This window comes from Tupaia chinensis, unplaced genomic scaffold, assembly GCF_000334495.1.
Source record: "Tupaia chinensis unplaced genomic scaffold, TupChi_1.0 Scaffold000527_1, whole genome shotgun sequence".
Classification (NCBI taxonomy): Eukaryota; Metazoa; Chordata; class Mammalia; order Scandentia; family Tupaiidae; genus Tupaia; species Tupaia belangeri.
In genome coordinates, this window is record NW_006160040.1 from 7,616,527 (window position 1) to 7,641,817 (window position 25,291).

At 41.4% G+C, this 25,291-nt stretch overlaps 1 protein-coding gene across 1 annotated transcript in view; it reads right to left on the reverse strand.

Moving 5' to 3' along the window:
• LAMA4 (laminin subunit alpha 4) overlaps positions 1-25,291 on the reverse strand; it is a 154,230-nt gene that overhangs the window by 80,993 nt on the left and 47,946 nt on the right. Inside the window, exons 3-6 of the mRNA XM_006157017.3 lie at positions 22,483-22,607; positions 14,343-14,423; positions 4,338-4,552; positions 1,246-1,341 (exon numbers count right to left, since the gene is read on the reverse strand). Coding sequence (XP_006157079.1) covers positions 1,246-1,341; positions 4,338-4,552; positions 14,343-14,423; positions 22,483-22,607 — 517 coding nt within the window. The remainder of the gene's footprint in view (positions 1-1,245; positions 1,342-4,337; positions 4,553-14,342; positions 14,424-22,482; positions 22,608-25,291) is intronic.

The window sequence follows — 25,291 nt, forward strand, 5'->3', positions numbered from 1 at the left end:
TGACTGACACGTCAGCAGGAGGTCTGCAGGGTATGGCTGCCTGGGAGTGTTACCCCATGGTATCAGATGACGGTGCCAAAGTACAGGCTGAACCTGGCACGTGGGGAGACAGGACATGGTTTCTTCTTGTTTTGCCTTTCTCATTCAAGTTCCTCTGACCACTGTCATCCCCCTGGGGACTCCATGTCCTTCTGAGACACCCTCAAGAGGAGAACACAACTGTGTTTCCAAACAGTTCTTGACCACCCTCTGCAACATCCCTGCTCCAGGTTGCTTTCCCTCAGTCTGCACTCTCTTCTACAGAACAGGTAGAGGGAGACTGATGAGTTAATGGTTGTTAATATGTTAATTGTTATTTGAAGTCTAACATGGTTCACTGATAAGCTATCTCTAGGGAATGAGTCCCTATTCGGCACATCAGGCTGGGAGGGGAGATGCTTAGGGCAGACAGGCATGGTGATAGTGAATTGACCATCCCTGCTTGTGCCTCACATCCTATGCCAGCTTCTACGATCTGGGTCATCGGTCTCATTAATCTCTTCTGCCAACAGGGACTGAGATACTTTTGTTTGGGGGGGGGGTAGGTGCCTAATGTTAGAATAGTCTTTAAGTCAAAAGTGTCCCCTACCCCCCCAGTATAACTACTCACAATATGATTAACAGGAATGATAGACAAATCCAGGAAAGAAAGGCAGCGTGATTTTATAAAGCCTGACTATTGCAGGTCTCACTTGAGATTTGCAGTGACCTGGAAAAGCCATTTATTTATTATTATTATTATTATTTTTTGGAAAAGAATAACATTTTTACTTAAATATCATTTAAATCACTAGGTATCTTAGTTTGCCCAGGTGTGCCAAATCATTGTCTGTACATCAAAGTTTGTGAGAACCTGGAAAGACAATATAGGAAAAAGAGCTATAATAAAATGAGCTCTGTCATTGGGAACTGGGCTTCTTTGTCTTCACCCATTAGGAAAGATGTTGGATGTAAAGACTTGGTAAAATAAGTTTTCTGAAGTAGAGCTATTTAAATGTAAACGACCTATTTGTCAAATTGGAAATCAAGTGGATCACCAAGCAGCTTGGAGCAGGGTCCATTTGGCTGAGGTACAGAAAGAGTTAAATCCAGGGGTGGGCCTCAAGTGGTTTCTGGAGAGAGTAATATTGCCTAGCTCTTCTTAATCCCACACCTGCAGCACATTAGAGAGAGTGGGGTTAGTCAATCATGTACTGTTATTTTTACTTATGGTTGGGCAGTCCATGCCTGTAGGAAATTCAAAACCTTCTTCCAAGCATTCTCCGGTTATGCTGTCACATGGGCCTCCCCCACAATTGCACACTGCGGGAAACAAAAATAAGAGATTAGGTATTTATATTTTTAATGCTTAGAAGAGAGCAATATTTCCACGGTTCTAGAAATACTGGCTATCTGTACATAATTGTTCAGTGGAGATGAATTATATTCTTTCTTAGGACTATGTGGAGTGGATGATACAGAGATTATGCCTCTAACCTAATTCAGCTCAGACCAGTCAGAGTTTCAAAGATGAACCTAGGGCAACAGTAAATCTAAATTTTCTTTCTTTCTTTTTTTTTTTTTAATTTTTTGTCAGAGGGTGCTGGTGAGGGGGATGGGGGAGAGAGAGAGAGAGAGAGAGAGAGAGAAAGCACTCTCCCATGGAGAATGGTCATGCTTCTGTACCTTCTCTATGCTCCTCTCTGGATTTTGGGCATGCACATACATGCACTCAGCCTGTTTCTCAAGCTGCTGGTCTGGAACTTGAACCTCACAGTCGGCCATGTGGAACCCACTTGCCTTAACCACCATGCCACTGGCTAGCCCAAATCTAAAATTTCTAGGACTCCTCTCTCAACTCTTCATCATTCTGACATGACTATTCAACTGGTTTAGTACAAAAAGATCCTGTTTTACAAAGTACTAAATGACCACAACTTGAAATGGAAAACCATCATTTTGTTGCACGGATTCTCTAGTTTAATCCAACTCCAGGGTTGATTAGAGCCAGGTGTGAGGGAGGAGCAGTCCAGTGGGAGTGAGTGAAGAAGCTCAAGAGCAATTCTTGGCTTCTACTGCACTTGACCCTTGGCAAGATGAACTCCAAACATCCACATGGGAGCTATCAGTAGGAAAGCTGGGAATAATGTTGTGGAAAGAACGAGGGACATATCTCCATAAATGTAGGAGACCTGAGAGTCCATTATTCATGTATTGATGATTTTTAATAATGCCTTATGGAAAAAACAAAAACAAAAGCCCTGTCTCATCAGACTGTTCATTTTCCGCTGTGTTTCTGTGTGGAGATTAATTTGTAATACTTAAAGAGTAATTCCTTAGCTGACTATACTAGCAATAAGCTGGGATAGAGTTGTAAATTTTTCTCTATCTTTTAACTATCTTTACAGAAAAACCATAAAAATTAGCTTCGGGGGGACATCTACTTAATATGTTTCATTTGTTTAATGTTCTGTAAAATGCAGATTTATTAAGCCATTCAGCAAGATCATGCTGTATTGCTTCTAACATTGGTTTCTCTTCTAAGAGTGATCTGTATCTTTATAGTTCAAACGTCAGTTTAGTAAATGTCTTAAAGATCAGAATGTCGACCTTTTAGGCTTTGATTTGACCAATACTCTTTTGATGACTGTTTCCTCTCCAATCTGTGTTCCTTTCTTCTTGCTGTCATTCTTAGTGTTACAGCTCTGTGCTCATTGCTTTCTTATAGACACGTTTGCTCTTAATTGTGAATTCTGCAGATCGTATGTGTTCCCTTCTCAATTTTTTATTTTTATTTTTTGAGAGAGATTTTTGCTATTGGGCAGATGTGCTCACCCGGGGAGACTGAGAGTGACAGAGAGACAGAAAGCAAGAAATCAACCCCTCCCTCAGGGGAATGCCACGCTGCAATCTCTTCTCCTTCATTCTTGTCTTAGGATTTTGGGCATGCATACACACATACCCCAGTGTGAGTTTTAAGTGCCAGGTTCAGGACTCGAACCATGGCTGACTACATGGGAATCCAGTGATGTAACCATTACTTCTTCTGTGGTCTGCCCTTCACAATTTTAAACTCTTCACTTCTTAAATTTCTTCAAGCTTAAATGAGGGGATTTTGTATAAGAGCACGCTACAAGAGCACAATACCTCCTTTCCTCTCTTCCTCTCCTAAAAGTCACAAAACAATAAGATACACAATCTCTGTCTTCCTCCTAGACAAAGGCAATTTTATTTTATACAGCACGTGGATTGGAGAAATAATGAGCAAAACGTACACACCGTGGTCTAACTAAGTCTAATCAGAAAGATGTCTTATACTATCTCTGGAATATTTATTCTGCCTACTTGAGGAAATTGAGGGGGCGATGGTAATTAAACTATACTCTTGACTTGTTAATCTATTTTACTGAAATGCCAGTTTTAGCAAACATAACTGAAAGGAGGTAGCCACCAAAATAAGAAAACTTATATGAACTATGCAAAATTTTATTCAGTTCTCATGTTGATGATGATAAGTAATACGTAGAGGTTTGATTTCTTCCTTCATTTTTTTCCAGTATTATTTATTTTTTCATGAGCAAGAGAGATAAAAAGTGAGACCGAGAGATAATACCCCCGCAGGGTCCTGTCGCTGCAATCCATCTCCAGCGTTAGCCAGCCTGGCTCACGAGCATGCGTGTGCCTGTTGCACTCAGGGAGCTCTCCAGATGTGAACCCAGAACCTTTCTATGTGAGTCAGCCTCAGGGCGTGTTGTGTTTTACTGCTGTACTATCATCTAGCCCCTGATTTATATCTTTGATCAGGATGGAAAAAGGATATAGGATGATACTATGAAAGTTGAGTTTTGTTACTGTCTCCTGATTTATTCTCCCCATGAGCTATGCTACATTAATAGCTTTGATAAAAATTTCCATCTTTGGTGAGTGTGAGATTCATACTTCTGAGAATGTATGTTGTCCTGGAAATATGATGAGTGGACACTGATAATTTTTTTTTTTTGAGAGAGAGGTTTTTGCTATGGGTCATTTGTTCTCATCAGAGAGAGAGAGAGAGAGAGAGAGAGAGAGAGGAGAGAGAAAGCAAGAAATCATCTCCTGGGGAGGATGGCCATGCTACAATCGCTTTTCCTCCATTCTCCTCCTGGGATTTTGGGCATGCATGCTCATGCGCTTGGTATGAGTTTCAAGCCTCCAGATCCGGGACTCAAATTGTGGTTGGCCATGTGGGAATCCAGCACCTCAACCACATTTATCCAAATTTAGTATAGACAGAAGGCCACACAGGTGAAGCAGTTGGCTTAGGATTTGGAGTACTGTACCTGCACAGTTCTTGGCTGTTCTGGCATCCCCATAGTAGCCAGGAGCACAGCGCTCACACTTAAATCCAGTGGTGTTTCGTAAGCAATTCCGGCACTGGCCAGTGACTTCATCACAGTCTTCAAATATCAGATTGGGATCTGAATTTCCACTGCAGTCACATTTCCTACAGGTGCTTCCAACGAGTAAGGGGTTTCCATAGTAACCAGGAGCACATCTGAAAGGGAATAGCACATGTTAAATATTTACATTCATACATTCATCATTTTTCTTCTTTCTATTTTCTTTTCTACATAGATGAAAGGTGTAGTTGATATTTGTAGAATCCATTCCTACTCTCCCATCTTTAAAATAGAACCAGACTTCATTTTTAAGAAACCATTCTATACCATTGCGTGTCAGTTATTCAGTTAGCCATGCCTCCAAATTTAAGAGTGTCTGGACTGACATCGTGTTTAGGGTGTTCTGGTTATCCTACAACTGGTGTGTATGGGTGGCATATGATGGGCAGGGCAGATATGCTAATGAGATTCATCAGTAAGGCATAGCTGAAAAATGCCCTGACCCAAATGTTAATCGTAGCTTTATTAGGAAATATTGGTCTAAATCACCATTCTGTCTTGCCAGAAAGAATCATTCCAGTAACCAAGCCTGAGCCAATCAGTGTCTGGCATTCTCTTGGCCAAAAAGGATTGGCTTAGGAGTGATTCAGTGAGGGTGTTGTTTGGGCTTTTGTTTGAGAGCCATGGAAAGGCATTCTCTCCACCTTCAAGGGAATAAAGAGGTTGCAAGTGGCTCCTGGCAGCCATCTTGTCACTGAACAAAACCAGCCTCAGACAGAGCTGAGAATATCACAAAGAAACAGATTCAGAGTCCAGATTGCCACTCTTTTGGGTGTTTTAGATATGTGAGCCTACAGAGGCCAGGCACCTGCCTGCTTTAATTGTGGGGGTAGAGCCAGTGCCTATGGTCATGCTAGGCTGGTCCTCAAGAGAGCCCAGGTGAGTTGGAGAGTGAGGATGAAATTTATCCATGCCTTGCTTGCCTTACCAAACGGTGTACTCTAGGTGGGGCTGTCTCAGCCAAGAGAAGGTACTGCATCCTGTACTTTCCCCAAAGGTGCTCTTTGGGCCAGCGCACTCCTTGCTTTGAGTGGCAGGACTGTGGCCTCACCTAAGGGGCAGCTGCTACTAGGTATCAGCCAATTGTTGCCAGCCTTGAGGGAATAAAGAACTTGTATTGCCAGATTTTCCTCTTTTTGAAGAAGAAAATGGAAATTTAGAGTTTTATGTGAAATTGAGATTTTAAAATGTTAACTCAAACTTTGTAGGAATAGAGTAAGGTCAAACTACACGTTTTCTGACTAATTGTGAACTCGCTTTCCTTTGCTGTAAGCCTGTACTAGTTTAGAAGAGGGGCTGATGTGAGCTAAAGTCACTTTAAGAGTGCCTGGAAGAACGTAGTGTGACACTATAATAAGATTAAAAGTCTGACCAGAGAAATAAAATGAAAAAGGCTTTGAGAGCCACAAAAGTGATATTGGAGGAAGCCAGTGTTCTTTTCATAGTGCAGGATGGACTATGGTCTGGAGCAGGGAGACCAGAGTGGGGTTGGAGGGCCTGGGCAGCGTGTTGGCCTTGGAAGTAGAAAGAAAAGGAGGGCTTGCCAAGAAAATCATCAAATCCTGGCCAGAGATAAGCAGATACTCCATTTCTTTCTTTCTTTCTTCTTCTTCTTATTTTCTTTAACTTTTAATTAATTAATTAATTAATTTTAGTTTGACCAGAGAGGGAGAGAGAGAGAAAGAGAAAGAGAGAGAGAGAGAGAGAGAGAGAGAGAGAAAGTGAGAAAGCAAGCCTCCAGGTCTGGGAGTCAAATCATTGGCATGTGCCCCTTAACCACCATGCCACCTGCTGGCCCAAGATACTCCATTTCTCAATGGTTTCCCCTAAACTAAGAGAATCATGATTCAGAACATTTGAAAAATAAAAAAATGAGAACAATCACATCTGTAATTCCAGTATCCTACCCAAATCACTGTTCAACGTTTTGTATATGTTCTTTTAGCCTTTGTCCCTATCTCAGTTTTTTGGTAGAGTTGTAATGATGGTGTATGTTTAATCTGTACATTGTTCTCTTGCACTGTATCTCACAGCTTTACCTACGTGAGCTTATTTATTTACCCCAGAGACCTGGGAAGGAAGCCACACAGGCCTGGCATTCTGAGGCTGAGAGGTTACTCTGGTTTTCCAGGGACACATAGCCAGGAAGTCACAGTGCAAGGCCCAGACCTTGTGACCTTAATGTTCTTTTCTTTGCTCTACCCTGGATCACACTGCTACTTCTATAAATGAATGAATGAATTCATCCAACAGAGGGACAATTCATGGCAATTTTATGTAACACATAGGAGACAGGAAGAGGAAACACACACAGCTTATACTCTGAAAGAACAGGAAATGGATTGACCCTCATCGTACATAGTATTATAAACTCTAGAAATCAAAGTCTATGAAAAAGATGAGGATGAATTTATATTCTTCATAACCCTAAAAGAGGCATACTGAGAGGAAACGTTCAATTAGTTTTGCTACTCACACTTTCTCAAGTCTTTGTACTTAAGATTTATAGGCCCTCTGGTCCTCTAGTCAGCATAAATTATTCCCCTAGGGACCATGTGACTGGATTGAATTTCTATCCTTTGGTGCAGCTCAACAAACAGGATATTCTGTCAAAATTGTACTCAGCTCTACTCCCTCAACTGAGACCTGGGAGTAAAGAGACTTGTCCAAGCTCACAGAGGTCAAGTTCCAGTTACTTTCTTTTCCCACTTAATCTACTGCATTTGATCTCCATAGGTTTTTCCCTTGGTCTTCTCCAAGAAGAAAAACATCACATCTTTTGTTATGTAAATTAGAATCTCAATCACAGTGGAAACCTACTTAGAATTACTCTGAGTTGCAAGAATATCTTTTGGTGGTAGGTTCAGAGGCAGCTTTGCAGTTGTAGACTACATTGTGGACCCTACAGATTCTGCAGCATGAGCATATGCCTTGATATTCCCTTATAAATCCTCACTTTGAGAGATAAGAAGAGGAGAGCACCAAGAAGCTAAATAACTTGTTCATTGTTGCATGGCTCAAGCCTCTTGTGGGACTCTGGGTTTCATGATTTTTTTCAGTTCCACGAGTCTGACATTAATTAACTAATCAATAAGTTAATGATTATAACAGTCGAATAATAAGATGCAATCTATATGCCTAGTCCCACCCTTAAAGAGCTAATAACAAAGATACTGAAGGACTGGCGGTTGGATTTAGAGTCAGTAGTGGAGTACTGGTATTCAGTAACTTGGTCCTAATTATTTCCATAATATTTTTTCTAGGTTTATTAATTACTTGCTATATCTAGAGAAAAATGGAGCTGACAAATTCACAGTGCTAATGAAAGGGCAGTGGCATATGAATTGTCATTCAGTTTGTGATCATATTGAGTGAAATTGAAAATAAAAATGTGTTGTTTGGAAAAAAGACAATTTTTAGAAAAACTATCATTTTGAAAATCTTTGGAGCTCTTATCCTGTTCTCCTTCTCTTCTACTTCTCCTAGGACAATAAAGGTGCCATTAAATGTCTTTGATAATGGCATCCAGCTCCAAGACTGGGTGGTACAGAGACACTGCTGGGAGTAGATCACTCTGGAATAGTCAGTAGAATTAAATAAGATAAGGGGAAAAAAGCACTCTTAAAAAGTAGATGCCATATGAATGTGTTCTACTTGTTTATGAAAAATTAGGAAATAAGCTTAGGAAGGGGTGAGCAGGTAGCATGGTGATTAAGGGCGCTGGACCCTCACATGGTCGACTGTGGTTGGAGTCCTGGACCTGGTGGCTTGCTTTCTCACTTTCCCTCTTTCTCTCTGTCTTCCTCTAGTCAAATTAAAAATGAAAATAATAAATACAGTTGAATAAAATAATTCTTAAAAGAAAGAAACAAAGATAGAAAGAAGCTTAGAAAATGACATATTGAAGGTCACAGGATTCTTAATCCAGAAATGGGTTGGGGAAGAGAGTAGAGAGTTATAAGGACTGTATCCAAATAACGAGGCTGATAACTCAATTTTGAAGCTTTGATGCCTTCAGAAGAATTAGATTAAATCTTGTCTTATAGTAAACCTCAATAACATTAGCTTCTCTTCTTCCTTTTCCTAGCCTTCTTTTCCATTGTTAAGGCCATTATTAAAATAATTACTATTGTCATCTTCATCTCTGATGATATTAAGTTCTGCCTTTCCCATGGGGCTTAAGGTCACCTACATTTTTTGTTTTAAGAGACTTTTGCTGTAGGGCATGTGCATTCACTGAAGGGACAGAGAGAAACAGAGACAGAAAGTGAAATACCACATCCTGGACGGGAGGCCATGCTGCAATCTTTTCTCTATTCTCCTCTCAGGATTTTGGGGATCCATGTACACGCACCCAGTGTGAGTTTCAAGCCACTGGGTCTGGGCTTCTATCCATGATCAACCATGTGGGAGTCTAGTACCTTAACCACTATGCCACATGCTAGCCCCTAGAATTTGTTTTTTATTTATGCCATTCTTTTCTATTGATCCTTAAGCAACATGTTCTGCATGATGAAGCATCATACATGTAGCATGTTTCTCACTCCACCACAAACCTGAATGGCGGAAGTGTACTAATAAAGCCGCTAAGGGAGGCAATGCAGAATCTTGAGGTAATGAGATGATGCAGTTTATCAGCTGAAAACTGGATTAAACATTGAGGGGTCTTGGGTTTGGTTTTGGATTCACCAACCACTAACAATTGTGTGTCTTGATGAAGTGTTCTCATGGCTCTGAGTCTCAGGTTTCTCATCATTAAAATGTACAACTTAGTTGCAGCGTGATGGGCACAAAGGCAAGGGAATGAAAATGACAAAAGTCCTTCCATAAGGCATCTCATAGTTAACGGCATCAGAAGATGACTTCCATTTGCAATCTCCGCTTAACCAAGGGCAGTGCCATGACTCCATCTATTCTGGGCTACCCTTTTCCATCTTCCTGGGGTGGGATAGGAGTTGGAGGACAAACAAGACAAGAAATGACTGACTCTTATTATATATTGCACCCTTTTAAAAGGAATATTAAAAGTGCTGCAGGTAAAGTTTAAAAAAGTATAAGTTAAACAAATGTAACTAAGTGCCTACCATTTGCTAGACATTGTGATGGGGGAAGAGTGGGCAGGAAAATGATAAAATGCTGCTTTGGTTGAGGAGTTCATAGTTTCAAAGTAGAGATAAAAAAGCCCTCATGTGATTTTGAGCAAGTTACTTAAGCTCTCTGTATCTCAGTTTCTTCCTCTATAAATAAGGATGAAAATAGTACTCCATAAGAATTTTTTCCCAGAGGTTTAAATGTGTCATTGTACACAAAGTGCTTACAATAGCGTCTGGCTCACAGGAAGCACTCAATAAATGTGAATTATTCCTATTATCACAAATGTGGTTTAAATGCAATGCAATGTGCTGAGCTCACTAGTCAGTCTGGTGGATTTTGGGAACAGTATGTCCAACACGGCAGTTTAAAGTGTAAGGTGGAAGAACTTTAGAAGAGACAAGTAGGGGCCAGAGTAGGCTTAGAATCATGGATCTAAATGTTGAGACAAGGTGGATGTTTGAACTGTTTTACACGGTAGAGGACATCAAGCAAGCTTTGTAGTTGTTTTTTTATTTATTTATTTTTTTTTTAAATTTATGTTCTAGATTGATGTTTCTACTTGGATGTAGTATGGATTTTTATTTCTTTTTTAGGTTAAGGTTTTGGCCATAGGACAAGTGCACTATCCAAAGAGACAGAGAGAGAGGGAGAGAGATACAGAGAGAGGGGAAAAAAAGAAATCACCCCCTGCTGCAATCCCTTCCTCTCCACTCTCCTCCTGGGATTTTGGGCATGTGCACACACCCTCACATCCAGCATGATTTTCAAGCTGCCAGGTCTTGGACTTGAACCGCGGTCAGTCATGTGGGAGTCCAGTGCCTTAACCACCATGCCACCTGCTCGCCTCAGCATGGATCGGTTTTAAAGGAAAAACATTTCCACAAACTATCCCTTTCCACTGTTCATCTAAATTATCTGTAAATATAACCAACATAAAGCCAGGTGGGAATTCCTTATGCCTATGACTTTTATATGTCTTGAAAATCCAAAATAAATTTCCAAATAAATGACAAACGAAGCTAAAAAACTAATCTAATTCAATTAGACAACTGTCATTTAAAGCAATAAATGAGGTCTCGTCGCCACTGAGCAGCAACTTGCAACGTGCCACGGCAGAGACTGCGCGAGTTCAGCATGCAGATCTTGCCACGTGTCACGTGATGGCTCACTTCTCACCAGTTTTCTTTTCTAATCGTTAGTTCTACTGTTCGCCTCAGTGTCATGACTGTTTACCTCCAGCTGTCTGCAGCGTGTCACTGACATGCTGTCACCCTCTTATTTTCTCCTTAGCACTGACGTTGATCTCCCTTTGTTACCAACTGAAATACAAAAAATCCAGGAGAGGTCACAGTGAACATGTTTTCTTCATGATTATTATTGAAGTGAGATGTGAAATTAAGAAAATATTCATTGGGGAAATCTCCCAGCCCAGCGTCAGAGGACCCTCGTTAGAAGTCACATGTCCCGCCGGGCCATGCAGGGGATGCCAGTCTGAAACACTGGGAACCCAAAGTCTGCCCTGAAGACTCATCAGGCTTTCTTCCTTCATACGACATATTTCACAAAATTTGCTCGTCAGGTCTGCAAAAATACCTTCTGGCTGCAGCAGGCAGCAAGGTGACCATTCTGTTTGTTGCTATTAATTATGCTGCCATTAGGGCAGAACGTAAGATGCTTTTAAATTCTTAACCTTATATGTTGTGCTTCTGACCATGTTCTCTCTCACTCACTCTTTTATTTACTTATTTTTGTTTGTTTGCAATAAACATAAGTTCTTGTATAAAGAGAAAAAGAACATTTTCATTGGGAACTCATAAGCTTTCCTGATAAATACATCTGAAGACCCTGCAGGCTCTTAGGCCGTACTTTGGAAGCACTTTTCCCTTATGCAAGTGTGGTATTGAAGGCTGACGCGCAACAGCAGCCCACGGAGCAGCAGGAGAGCCTGGAAGTGAGAGCCCATAGGAAGCCAAGAGGCGGGCTTCAGGCCTGGCTCCTACAGGCTCTTCTATCTGTATGGTGGAGGAGGGTTTGGAACGGGCTCAGGAATCCAAAGGTTTCCAGGAGACACTTAAACATAGATTCGAAAACCACCCTTTGATTAAATGATCTGTAAATACAGAAAGACCCAGAGTGTTCTTGGTTTGGACTGATTTTTAACTTTTGTTTGAAACAGACATCTGTACTGTGTGTTTTGTGAAGAGATGCAAGTTCACAACTACCTTGAAAAACATAGATTAGGGGAAGCTGGGTAGATAAAGTTTATATAGAAGAGTAATCAGCGTACATACATTTATCTTCACGTAAGGACCAGAGAGCTGTGAGGAAGAGGTGGCTGACTAACCAGCTCGTTACTTCTTTCTAGTATCTCCATGACTGACTATCACAGGACATTTTTTCTCAAGACAATTCCAGGTTTGCAATCCCTGAGGCTGATCACGCCAACCAACCACTGTGGCTGCCAATGAGTTGCTTCTGCAAATGACTTTCATCCTGTATCATTCCTTCTCCCATCTCCAGAAGACCCACCTCTGTTATCCTGTCTAATGCAAATCTTCCAGATTAGCTTGCATGGATTGTAACCCTGTTACTAGTATAAGACACCCTAGCCTTTTCAAGGTTGGTGGATGTGTTGCTATTTCCGTCTGGCCATGCTAGCGGGTCTTGTGCATGCCCCAGGTCTGACCTTTATTTAATGCTAACTTTGCGAAACCAATAAATTCCATTCTTCTTTATAACCTTTGCTTTTCTCTTTTGGACTGACAAATGTTAACTCAGACAACTTAAGAACTTGGTTGTTAAAGTCAAAATAGAAACCCTCCTCTCAGTCCCAGGGTCAAACATAAATCAAAGCAAACTAAGGTCACCTCCTTTTGGATGATTCAGCCTCTCCATGGAAAAGAAATGACTCCTTCTTCTATACTTTTGAACAGACTTGACTTGCTTTTCTGTTTGGCTTACTTATTCTGCCTTGTGGTGAGTGGTTTTCAGGTTTGCTTCCTCCCCTGGTCTTGGTGTTCCTGAGGACAAGTGACCGTGTCTTAGCTATACTGGCATCCCCACCCCTCCACCCAGAATTGTAAGATTAATTTTGATGTAAAAGATCTCAGTACTTGGGTCCAGCAGATGGTGTAATGGTTACATGGCTGGACTCCCATGTCGTTGGCCACAGTTTGAGTCTCAGACCCAGTAGCTTAAGATTCACACTGGGCTCAGGTGCATGCATACTCAAAATCCTGAGAGGAGAATGGAGAAGAAGGGACTGCAGCATGGCCATCCCCCAGGGATGTGATTTCTCATCTTTTGTCTGTCTTTCTCTGACTCTCTGGTGAGCGCATGCACCCTAAAGCAAAAATCTCTAAAAAAGGATCTCAGTACATTTCCCTTAAAAGGAGGCAGGGTACGAGGGAGAGTGGACAGTAAAGAAAAGTAGGATGAACAGAGAAGGTTGCTCAGAGTGACCCTCTCCTTACAGGTAAAAGGCCTTAGAAAGGAAGCTTCTTTCCAGTCCTTGTGTGGATGCAGCCTCCTGTCAAAGGGAATCTCATAATGAATTCACGATTGTTCCCCACACATCAGAGGTGCAACTAACCGATGGTTAAAATTTAAAACAGAAGACCCTGAACAACAGAAATAGATTTTGAAACAGGGTAAAAAAAAGGATGATGCCAATCTGATTCTTACATCTCCAGGGTAAAGAATAGTAGAACTGTGATCAAAAGTGCACAACATAGGCCAGCAAGTGGCGAGTTAAGGCTGCCCACATCGCCTGACTGCGTGGTTCAAGTCTCAGGTCGGCAGTTTGAAAATCATGGGCATGAGTGTGTGCATGTGCAAAATCCCCAGAGGAGACTGGAGAAGGGATTGTGGCGAGGCCACCCCCTCTGGGGGTAATTTTTCACTTTCTCTCTCTCTCTTCGCTGAGTGCACGTGCCCTATAGACAAAACAAAAAAGCAAAAAGTGCACAACACCCTGTAAAGTTCTTTGTTGTGGATGTGTGTCTGGTAGCTCTGGTCCCTCCCTCCTGCCTTAATAACCACACGCCATTTGGCTGCCTACCCACAGTGGTGAGGCCCATGTGAATGGCATTTCTGTTAAAAATGAGAAATCTCTTCGTGAGACTCTTTGAATGAAAGCAATTTTATCTTTGAAAACTGTGAGCGGCTGGATGGAGAAAGAATGAGGACTATCTCACTCTGAGATCTTGATCCTTGGTCACCAAGGCCTTTCGTATTTGAGCAGGGTCCAGATCACTTTTAAAAAGAGCATCACGTGTACCAGACAGTGATTCAAGAAATCCAAACTCTTGTATAACACATTTTTCAGGGCAAGAAGTGGTGTAGAGAATGGGTTAAATAATAGTCAGTGTTTCATTCAATTTATTGATGGTAGAAGGTTCACTTTTATTTACCAAGGAAGTCTCATTCTGTCTTTGGGGGGAGGGGGAATATTAGTTGTAGTATTGGTTTTCAATGATGGAGGGAGAGGAAGGGGTGTGTTATGAAAACTGTCTAGAAAATCTTTTCAAAATACATAGACTCGATTTTCTCTTTCCTGTCCATTTATTCTGAGATATGACCCTGGCCTGGACCCCGAGGAGCATAGTGGTATAGCTATATCTGGGCCATGGGACTTGGAGAAGAGCCTCCAGTGGGTTCTGACATGCAACCCCTCACCTCCTCCTCATAAGCACCTACTTCAAGACCTACTGAAGGGCTGATGTGTCTAAGTAAGTGCGGAGAAAAGAAAGCTTCCTTTTCCCCATGTAAAATAGAACTTTATTAGCGTACCTTTCACAGTTAGGTCCAGCATAATTTTCTTTACAAATGCACCGAACAGCTCCATTTTTCCTGTAGCAGGATTCTGCAAAACTAGAATCATAAGCAAATGTTAGAAGTCAATTCCATTTGTCACTAAACAGACTGTCTTAACTTTTTTTTTTTTTTCCTGGAGGGAACATGTGTTGGTCAGAGAGAGACAGAGAGGAGGGAGAGAGAGAAAGCACCCTGCATGGGGAATGGTCACACTTAAATCCTTTCTCCTCTTGGTGGCAAGGCCACTCCCCCTGGGGGGTGATTTCTCACTTTCTCTCTCTTCATCAGCACATGCGCACTGTAGCAAAAATAAAACCAAAAAACAAGGTAAGGTAAGGTAATGTTCTTTGTTGCAGATGTGTGACTGGAAGTTCTGGGCCCTCCCTTCTGCCCCGATGGCACGGCATGCCATTTGGCTGCCTACTACAATGTGAGGCCAATGTGAATGGGATTTCTGCTGAAAATGAGAAATGCTCTGTGAGACTTTTTGAATGAAAGCAATTTTATCTTTGGAAACTGTGAGTGGCTGACAGGGGAAAGAATGGGAACTATCTCACCCAGAAATCCATTGCTCTCGACTTCTAGGATTTTGGGCAGTCACGCACATTCGCCCTATGGGCTTCTCAAGCTGCTGAGTTTAGGACCTGAACCACGCAGTGGGACCACGTGAGATACAGCTGCCTTAACCACCAGGCCACAAAGCTGGTGCCATCTTAACTTTATATTACATTACCTCTGCTTTGATCTCCTCAAGTTCTAATCGTTGTAATAATTTGCTTTATTTAAACTTACTAAATTCACCCTACTGGAAAGTTAGAGCAGCAGGTCCAGACAGAAAATTGCCTCTCCATTTCTCAGGTCTTACATGTATATTTCAAATCCAAATCTAACACACATATTTAAAAGCCATGAACAGAATAATTAAATTTTACTTGTAGTTTTGGATTTATATGAGAATCTTCTCCTATTCTTACCATTTTCTGTGTAAATGCATGGGAGTTTTCCTTTTTTTTCTGCACCAGATCTCTTAGTTTTAAAGGTCAGGAACCAGTTCTAAACCACACTCTGTAATCTGCATAGGAGCTTAGTCTCTTTCATGTGTACCTCAGAGGTTGGGAATACAGTAGGTGCAAGAACTACCTTTAGTGTATCGAAGTCACAAAGCAAGTACTCCAGTAAGAAATAGGACCCATGGGACCATCAGTTAGCGTAATGGCTATGTTGCTGGACTCCCATATGGTCGACCACAGTTTGAGCCCTGAACCCAGTGGTTTAGAACTCGCACTGGGTGCTTCTACATGCATGCCCAAGATCCAGAGAGGAGAAAGGAGGAGAAGGGATTGAGGCATGGCCATATCCCCTGGGGGTGATTTCTCGCTTTCTGTCTCTCTGTCTCTCTCTGTCTGTCTGGTGAGCGCACGTACCCTACAGCAAAAACCTCTCCAAAAAAACAAAAAGAAATAGGATCCGTGGTGGGAGGGTTTCAGCCCATAGAATTCCACCTTTTCTTCCTTTATTTCCATTTTTTTTTTTTAAGATAAAAAAACTAGGACCTGCATGTGGCATGGTTAAAGTGCTGGACTCCCACATGGCTGACGGCAGTTTGAGTCCCAGATCTGGTGGCTTGCTTTCTCACTACTCCCGCCCCCTCAGTCTCTCTTTGGTGAGTGCACATGTCCTGTAGCAAATTTTTAAAAATTGATAAATTAAATAAAATAAATAATTTTTTAAAATAATAACAAAAATTAGGATGTAGGAGAGAAAATTAATAGAAATATTGGTATAGTAAATAAATAACTATTCAGGACCAGCAGATGGCATAATGGTTATGCTGTTGGACACCCATGTAGTTGACCATGGTTCAAGTCCCAGATCTGGCAACTTAAAACTCACTTTGGGTGCATGTGCATACTTGCCTAAAATCCCAAGAAGAGAATGGAGGAGAAGAGATTGCAGCATGATCATCCCCCTTGGGGGGTGATTTCTTGCTTTCTGTTTCTCTACACTTTGTTTCTCTGGCAAGTGCACATGCCCTATAGCAAAAATATCTCAAAAACAAATAAATAAACAACTATTCTGTTTTTTAAAGGATTATTTAATTTTATTTATAATTATTATTATTTTTAAATTTACTATAGGGCACATGTGCTCATGGGAGAGAGACAGAGAGAGACAGGGAGAAAGAGAAAGAGAGAAAGTGAAAAAGCAAGCTACCAGGTCCAGATCTCAAACTGTGGTCAGCCAAGTGGGAGTCCAGTGCCTTAACCTCCGTGCCACCTGTTGGCCCCACTATTCTATTCATTAAGGTAGGGGAATGAAATATTGCTCTCCACATATTGAAAAATTCTACATTGACACATATAGGTGTGTGTGAAAAATGATAGACTTTTGGATTTGTTTTGCTCGCGTACTGTACAATCCATAGAGTGGGACCTGCTGTTCTCCTGCTCATGTGTGCATCAGCCATTTTATTCTAATGGTCTCTGGAGGAAAGCCAATGGATGTGTTTGCTTTGTCTGAAGACATTTATAAAATCAGTGTGTTTCTCAGTGAAAGCTAACAATACTCACAATTTATTTTCTCTAATAGTTTGGTAAAAGCATTCCAAGCAAATTACATTTCTTTGGCCTCTTACCCTTTATTTATCTTGTTCTGATCCCTTAGCCTACTTAAAGAAACATTGTCCGTTAAGAGTGCAGCCCATGAACACACCCCCCTGCTTCCTCTGTAGGTGTTCCCATCCAGCAGCCTGCCTGCAGCTTGAAGAATGAAACATCTGGTGGGGTGTCTGGAGTCACCTTCCTTTTGCTAATGTCCTGCTGTTTCAAACAGATGACATTTTTCTTAATTGGAGTGAGTAACATAACTTCTGGTAGAATGGGAGGATGTCTGGCCAACCCCCAAATAAATAAATGCACTCTATGCAAATAGCCCTGGGAACAACCCCATGACCATTGGTCTTGGTGGCGGAAGACTCAGAAGCAATGTCGGCCATCAAGAGTTCATTTTTGTTTCTCATCAGCATTTACTGTTTATGTTTTTCTTAGGATAAATTCTGCTTTTGGCAGGGGAAATGAAAACATTGCGTCTCTCTCAGTTCACTCTAACTGCTGTGGTGCCTCCCTTCAAGTGGAAGGGTGCCTTTTGCTCTTGGAAAACCCTCGGGGAACTCAAAGAAAAATAGCCTCAGCCCTTTGTTTGTTTGCTTAACTCCTTCGAGTATTATTTCCTTGCTTTCTGATGTGGCTGTTACAATTGCAAATCCAAATTCTGGATCTGTAGGTGCAACTTGTGGGTCTTTCAAAGAATAATTCAGATTCCATCTGAGGAGCCTTTTTGAAATGTCTGGGCACTGTTATTTTTATAAGAAATAGCAATATGACTAACAAAAAAGTGAAATAGGTAAGGGGGCATTTGCCTTTTTTAAAATTTTAATTTGCCATAGGATGCCAGTTTTTGTGGTGGAGGAAGGGGAGAAAAAGTGAGAAGGCACTCCCCACCAAGTCGGGGGGTGGGGAACACCACAATCTCTTCTTCTCCATGTCTCCTTTTGGGATTTTGGGCATGCCTGCACACATGTCCTTGCCTGCAACACATGTCCATGTGCCTTCAAGTCTCTGGGTAGGGGACTCGAACCACACAGTCGCCTATGTAATTCTAGCTGCCCTGATCACTATGCCACAAGCTGGTCTGGGGCATTTGACTTCGATCATGCCACAGGCATTTGATTGTTGATAAGATATTTTATTAGTTTTTGAAATCAGTTATCTAAGTCAATTTAGAACTTCATACGATCCAAGGAAATTTCTTCAATTCTATGCCTGAGGCTACTCTCTCTCCTCTGCTTCTGCTTCCAGTTTTTCCCTCAAGAGATTGAGGAATAGAGACAGTATTACTAGTACAGAGAAAAATCTGAGACATTTTAGATTCTCTCACATCCTTATCAATTTCTCCCCTTTCCTCCATGCTCCCCCCTGATGTTGTTTATTTACAGGTGATTCATTTTCCTATTTGTTTTCATTTTCAGGTTTTTAACAGCAGGGACAACAAGGACTTCAGTTTGCATATCTGTAAATATGTACTGAACTTCGAAGTGCATTTCCAGTTTCTCAACTATACTTTTTAACCCTGGATCCACTCACACACAGAAAGAATATGGTGAAAATGCCCCTACACCTTTGGAGACCATTTCTTCTGTCAGGACAAGAGACTCCTCACCCAATGGCAAGTTTCTGCCTCATTAACAGCCTTCATCAGCACTTCCTGCTCAACTAAAATACTGAATAATCTGGCTCAAAAAATAAAGGATTATGGATCCTCAAAAATTGCTGAATTTTAACCTATTTTAATGAAGGCAAGATATTTTGACTGTTTATGCTTAGTTATGTCTCCAGTGATTAGTCTATGACTGGCACCTAACAAGGCATCAAAAATATCAATTTTTGGGGAACCAGCAGTTAGCATAAGGGCTATGTCCCTGGATTCCCACGTAGTCGACCGCGGTTTGCGTCCCGGAACCGGTGGCTTAAAACTCACACCGGGTGCGTGTGCGTGCGTGCCCAAGATCCCGAGAGGAGAATGGAGGAGAGGAGATTGCGGTGTGACCATCCCCCATGGGGGGTGATTTCTCACTTTCTGTCTCTCTGTCTCTCTCTGTCTGTCTGGTGAGCGCACGTACCCTATAGCAAAAACCTCTCAAAAAAAATCAATTTTTATACTGGTACATAGTGAGTGCTCAATAAGTACATGATTGCATATAGACAAGACTTCTCGGTCTATAGGGAATGATTTGTAAAAATCTCATATCTCAAGACATTCATCTCAGATACTTTAGACAAGAAAGCCTTGCATCGTCACGTGAAATAGTGCAAAAGTAGGACAATACAATGGAAGGGACCCACCTGAGAGTATCTTCCTTATTCACCTCTTACTGTCTAAAGAAACTGTAGGTCACAGCATATAGGCCCTTCCTGAGCCGATGAGGTTATGCAACATTTTTATTTATATGGGAGAATGAGTGAAGCCTATAAGGAAATTGGAGGTAACAATATGGAAGAGATGAGGTATGCTAAATATCTCCTCAGATGTGGCTAAGGCTAATGTTTAACAGCAGCAGATTCATGGACAATTAAAGAATGTGCCTAAGTGAGGCCAAGGGAGCTCATAAATTAGGACATACTTGAGTGAAAACCATAGAACATGTAATGTTTGTGTTTTCTACTCTCACCCTCGGTACCATCCATTTTGCACACATTATTAATACTATCGGACATGAAAAATCACCAAGCAAGGTCTGGTGACAGTTTAGTGGTTTCTAAAGAAAAATGAGGCTGTAAAACATCTGACTTCTTTATGACTGTCAGACTCACCATAGAATTTGAACACATCATAAACTACTAGGGTGAAATGTTAGTCAATATTCATGTTTGATTAAGGAAAAAAAATTAAAGGGCAGTCTGGTTGCCATTGCTTCTTCTTCTTTCTTCTTTTTTTAATAAGTAAGTGTGTGAGTGCGTGTGTGTGTGTGGGGGGGGGAGGAGCAGGTGGCAGGTACTAAAGTTCTTTGAAAGTAATCTTTTTTTTTTCTTTTTTTTGGAGAGGTTTTCACTATAGGGTGCGTGCACTCGCCAGACAGACAGAGAGAGACATAGAGACAGAAAGCGAGAAATCACCCCCCAGGGGGGATGGTCACGCTGCAATCCCTTCTCCTCCATTCTCCTCTTGGGATCTTGGACATGCACGCACACGCGCCCGGCGTGAGTTTTAAGCCACCAGGCCCAGGACACAAATCACGGTTGACTACGTGGGAGTCCAGCGACATAGCCATTACGCTAACTGCTGGTCCCAAAAGTAATCTTAAGTACATTATTTAATTTCATTTTTGCACAGTTATCAGTTAAATAAATTTTATTGAAACACTTGGAACAGTGCCTGACACAGAGTAAGTATAATATAAGTATTAGAATAAATACCATGTTATATGTTCAGTTAAGCTGCCATCTATTTTCCACCTTCCATGTGCAAAACACCAAGTCAAGTGCTGCACTCATGTCATCCTAGTTCATGCCTCAAACACGATGAAGCGAGTTCTTACTCCTTAGTTTGACTTAATAAGGAAATGGCTGAGATTCACACAGCAGGTAAAGAAATCAAGGGGCAGAACCCGAATCTGAATCTAAACTCCTTGACCTCAAATCCCACAGAAAGTGAGACAGAGAGAGAAAAATAACTTGTCTGAGGTCACTCAGGTATTATGTGTAAAAACAGGAAAATGACTCTAAGTTTGTTACTATTTCTACTTGGAGTATTAAAAAAAGCAATAAGCACATATTTAATTTTTGTCCCTGGTTCCCTGATACAGAACTCCTATAACCCTTGGAATTTCCTGGTAAAAAGATTGTCTTTCGTTGTTCATAACAAACCTCTTTCAACCATACCAGAGTTTTAGCTAATGAGCTGACACTCAGTGGACCCCCAGGTAGTTTCAGAGTAGGAGTTGGTCACCAAGGGAACTTTCAACCCTACCCACCTCCCAACCTCGAGAGAGGGGAGAGAGACTGGAGATTGAGTTTAATCACCAATGGTCAGTGATTTAGTCAATCAGGGCTATGGAATGAAACGTTGATGCAAACTTCTTGACGATGAGTTTTGGAGAGCTACAGAGTTGTTGCACATGGATGTGCTGAAAGGATAGTACTCCTGAAGAGAGCATCAAATCTCTTCGCCTCTCCTTCCTTCCATCTCCATATTTTGGCCTGCACATTTCTTCCCTTTGACTTTCTGAATTGTATCTTTTATAATAAACCTATAATCATAAGCATAGCACTATCCTGAGTCCAATGACTGTGTGTCATTTTAGTGAATGACAAAACTTGAGAAAGATGTGGAAGAGCCCCCCCCCCCCAAAAAAAATTGTTTATTTGCTAGAAAATAATTCGGGAGACCTGGTGAATTGTATCTTTTATAATAAACCTATAATCATAAGCATAGCACTATCCTGAGTCCAATGACTGTGTGTCATTTTAGTGAATGACAAAACTTGAGAAAGATGTGGAAGAGCCCCCCCCCAAAAAAAAAAATTGTTCATTGCTAGACATAAGTCTGTGTACTCTGGGAACCTTGTGTTTGGTTGCCACTTTGGCTGAAATGAAGACAGTTTTATAGAACTTGACCCATAACCTATGGAGTCTATATAAACTTCTGGTATTTTGTGTCAGAACCGAATGGATTGGGAGATACCCAGTTGGTATGAAAAAAATCGGAGACTTGAACTCAACCAGGTGGCATTATCTGTAGCAGCCAAGAGACCGACATTGCGTTTAGAGACCAAGATCCTATGGTGCTGGAGGACGGGGAAGGGAGATGGTGGCATGACTAGACCCTGTTAAGGACACATTCAGAATAAAAATGCAAAGAATTTGATAACTGGTCAATATATTGAAAACCAAATACCTCTACCATTTTAATTCTATATTCTGTCATTTTTAAGTTAATAAATTGGCCAGCCATGACTTGATTACTGGAATAATACATATTGTATACCTATAAACAACTCCATTATTTCCCTTAGGAATATATGTATATATATACATATATTCTATTTAACTTCTCAGGTCAAAACATAGCTAAAAGTGAGAATTCATTTTCTTGGAACTCTTCTGGGAACTGATTGGCCTAAAGCCTGGATTCTGTTTATCTGAGTTCTAATTGTGAGTGAAAAGCATATTTGGCTGCCACATATATGCTCTCTGAGAGTCAGAAGAAACATACAATTGAAAAGACTACATTATAATGAGTGTACTGGCATTACTAGTTGTGCTCTCTCTCACTCAAGAGACAAGTAAGAAAAGATGAGACTAGCCCTGCTTATAAAAGTGGAGAGACTTCACTGGTCTTGTGACACACACCAATAAATTTGAAGCACAGTTATCACCTATATGGCAAGTGCCTAAGCTTCCCTGAAAGTATATTTAATTAAACTAGAGAACTTTCTTATATCTTTTCCAGTCTCATCTCAATGTGAAGTAGTTTTGTTTGGAGACAAACCTAAGAACTCTGCATAGTGAAAAAAAAAATGTCAGAGATAAGTATGAGATCATCTTCCTTTAGGACTTACTTGGCCAGGTGGGGCAGGGGACAGGGACACGGCTGGCAGAAGCGGGGTGGTCCCCTGATAGAATCTCCAATATAACCATCCAGACATTTTTCACAGTGCTCTCCTGTTGTGTTCCGTTGGCAGTGCTATCAGACGAAAGATGGGAAAACTGATGAGGATTCAAAAGAAATTATAATTTATAGACAGCAATCTAGGAACCAAACAATACTTCAAATGAAGAAGATGACAAGCCTGGTAGAATAATGATTGCAGCAGAACAGGTGAGCACAGAGGAGCATTCTGGGCCCCGTTAATGCTAGAAAGTGTGGACGAGTGACAGATGAATTCATCCTGGACTTCTGTGTGCACTGGCAGCCTGGAGGCTCTCTTTAAAGTTTGTGCACAGAGGGGATTATTCAACAGTTACTCATTTCAGTTCAGAATAGAAATCAGAACGATCAAACCCTGGGTGTTCCAAGAGCATCAGTTTACTAAATTAGAATTGATCTGAAATGAACCAACAAAACAAATAAACCAGTGATAGCCCACTGGTGCTCACCCACGCCTGGTGCTCACATAGGAACAATAAGGGTTTACAAAATGCGTCTGTACACAAATGTAGTTATAAAAAGCGTTCTGCTGCTGGGTTGGTATCTTGGACAGTGACACATGAGAAATAGCAAGCAGGTTTGTATAACTGTTGCATTTGGGTAAGGATAACAGGAAGAAAGGGATGAAACGGGCTGATCCTTCTGCTTGGAATCCCTGTTCATCATGTGAGAGCTACACCAGGCTTCAGAATCTCTGAAATTTCTTCCTAATTCTCCCTCAATTCCTCCCTCTTCCCACTATAAACTTTTGACCATTATCTGCTGCCAGCCTCAGCACGCCACCCTCAGTACACTGTGTCTTTTAGCATTGTACAGACACTAACTCCAATGGAGTTGGTGCTCGGTAGCTGTCAAGCTGGCGAATTGATTTCTGTAAGAGGCGTTGATGCTAACGCACGCACGGCAGCTTTCTCCTGTGGGATGGCCCAGGATAGCACAGGTGAAGCCATTAGCACTACAATAGTTTCATCTTTACACTCACCAGCATGTACAAAGATCAAACCGGGTTTTCAGTGAAAAATTACATTGTTGGAATTAAAACACCATGAGAGAGGCACCCCTCTTATTTAAGCAATTGCATTAGTAATGCCAAGAGCTTCAACAGAACAGCTCTTTAGACCGCGCTCTGTGGAGGAATCTTGGAGAAGGCAAGGTGGAGCTGGAACAGGCTGAACTTTGAGTTGATCGTTTTGTCTTTATTCTCTAATCATAATTTGGAATAAAGATAATAGCAAATCTCTGCCCTAAGTGTTTTACTTGAGTTAACTGATTTATTTCTCTCGACAATCCTGAGGTAGGTTTCTATTTTCCCTCTATTTTCCATATGAGAGGTCAAATGGCCCAATGTCACACGGAGAGTGAGGGGCAAAAGTGAGATTCAAATTCAGACATTCTAGTTTCAGAGATGAGGCTGTTAATTTCCAGATTATATTGCTTCTCCAATATTTCTAGAAAAAAAGCTCCTTTTCCGAACAGTCATAAGATGACTGAATTAGAAGATTTCAGGGTATGTTTTTCTGAAAGAGAAGCGCTCCCACGTTGGGCTCCTCCTGCCTTAGCCTCCTGGCTGGGACCACTGCAGCCTCATCACCTAGCACTTTTTTGATAGAGCCTCCCTATGTTGTCTGGGCCATGTTTGAGGTTGTTGCTCTCCTACATCAGACTCCTATGTTTCTGGGATTATAGGCACGCGCCAACACACCTGGTCTTTAGATTAGACCTGGAGTCGAACTTGGGCCTCCCATGTGGTCCTAGCCTAGAGACCAGGGTCTTAGTAGTGTGCATGACTGCAGCTGTGCCTCTCCACTGTTTTACTGACAGCTTGTGCTTCCAACAAAGTACAACACACTTGTCAAGAGGGAGGAATCCTAATGTGGGCAGGACGCTATCCAGATTGAACAGTCATCAGGTATTCGATCGTCCACTAGGGACTGTCTGTCAACTTTGGCTCCTGATTAGAATTCTCAAATAGAATAGGTTTAAGGGAGTAGTCCAGACTGCCTGAGGGATCAGTGAAAAACTCTGAAAAATAAAGTATGACATGCAGACAACAGGATGTGAACATATCTCCCTCACACATTTCACATCTCATGCTAGCCAGCCTCCTGGAAATAATTGTTGGGAGAAGGATGAAAGATGAAAGAAAGGGCGAATTAATGAATTAATGGCTGGAGCAAATAAAGGAAATAAACATACATACTAAACTAGCTCAAAATTGTTGGCAATCTCTCATCCCAGGAAAAACCAAGGAGCCTTATCTAGTTACTATGAGCCTATGTAATGAGCAGTCTGGCAGGGCTGCTCATAGACTGGGGTCAAATTTCTCCGAGTTGTCGTTAGACAGCTAAAGTCCATCTGTGCAGAAGGAAACAGGCCCATTTCAAGACGTTAGGCCATTCTTTGACTCAAAGTGAAAAACGAACCCGTTCCCAGTTCTGTCCCTTGTAGCTTGATGGATGCTTTGGATTCTTTGTCAGGGTTTTACTTCTGCCATGGACCATGGTTACCTTCAAAGTCAAACACACCTAATTTCGCTTGTCCTCCCAATACTTAGAGTGCCAATGTTGACTTCCTTTGTCTGCCTTCTTTTGTAGGGTTTACTATGAAAATCCCTAAAAGGCACGATGCATATTCTGCAAGAGTGCTGAGGTGCTGGACACAGAGAGAGAAGGTTGCTTCCATTTTCTAATTGGTCCACTTTGAATAAGTCATTCGGCATT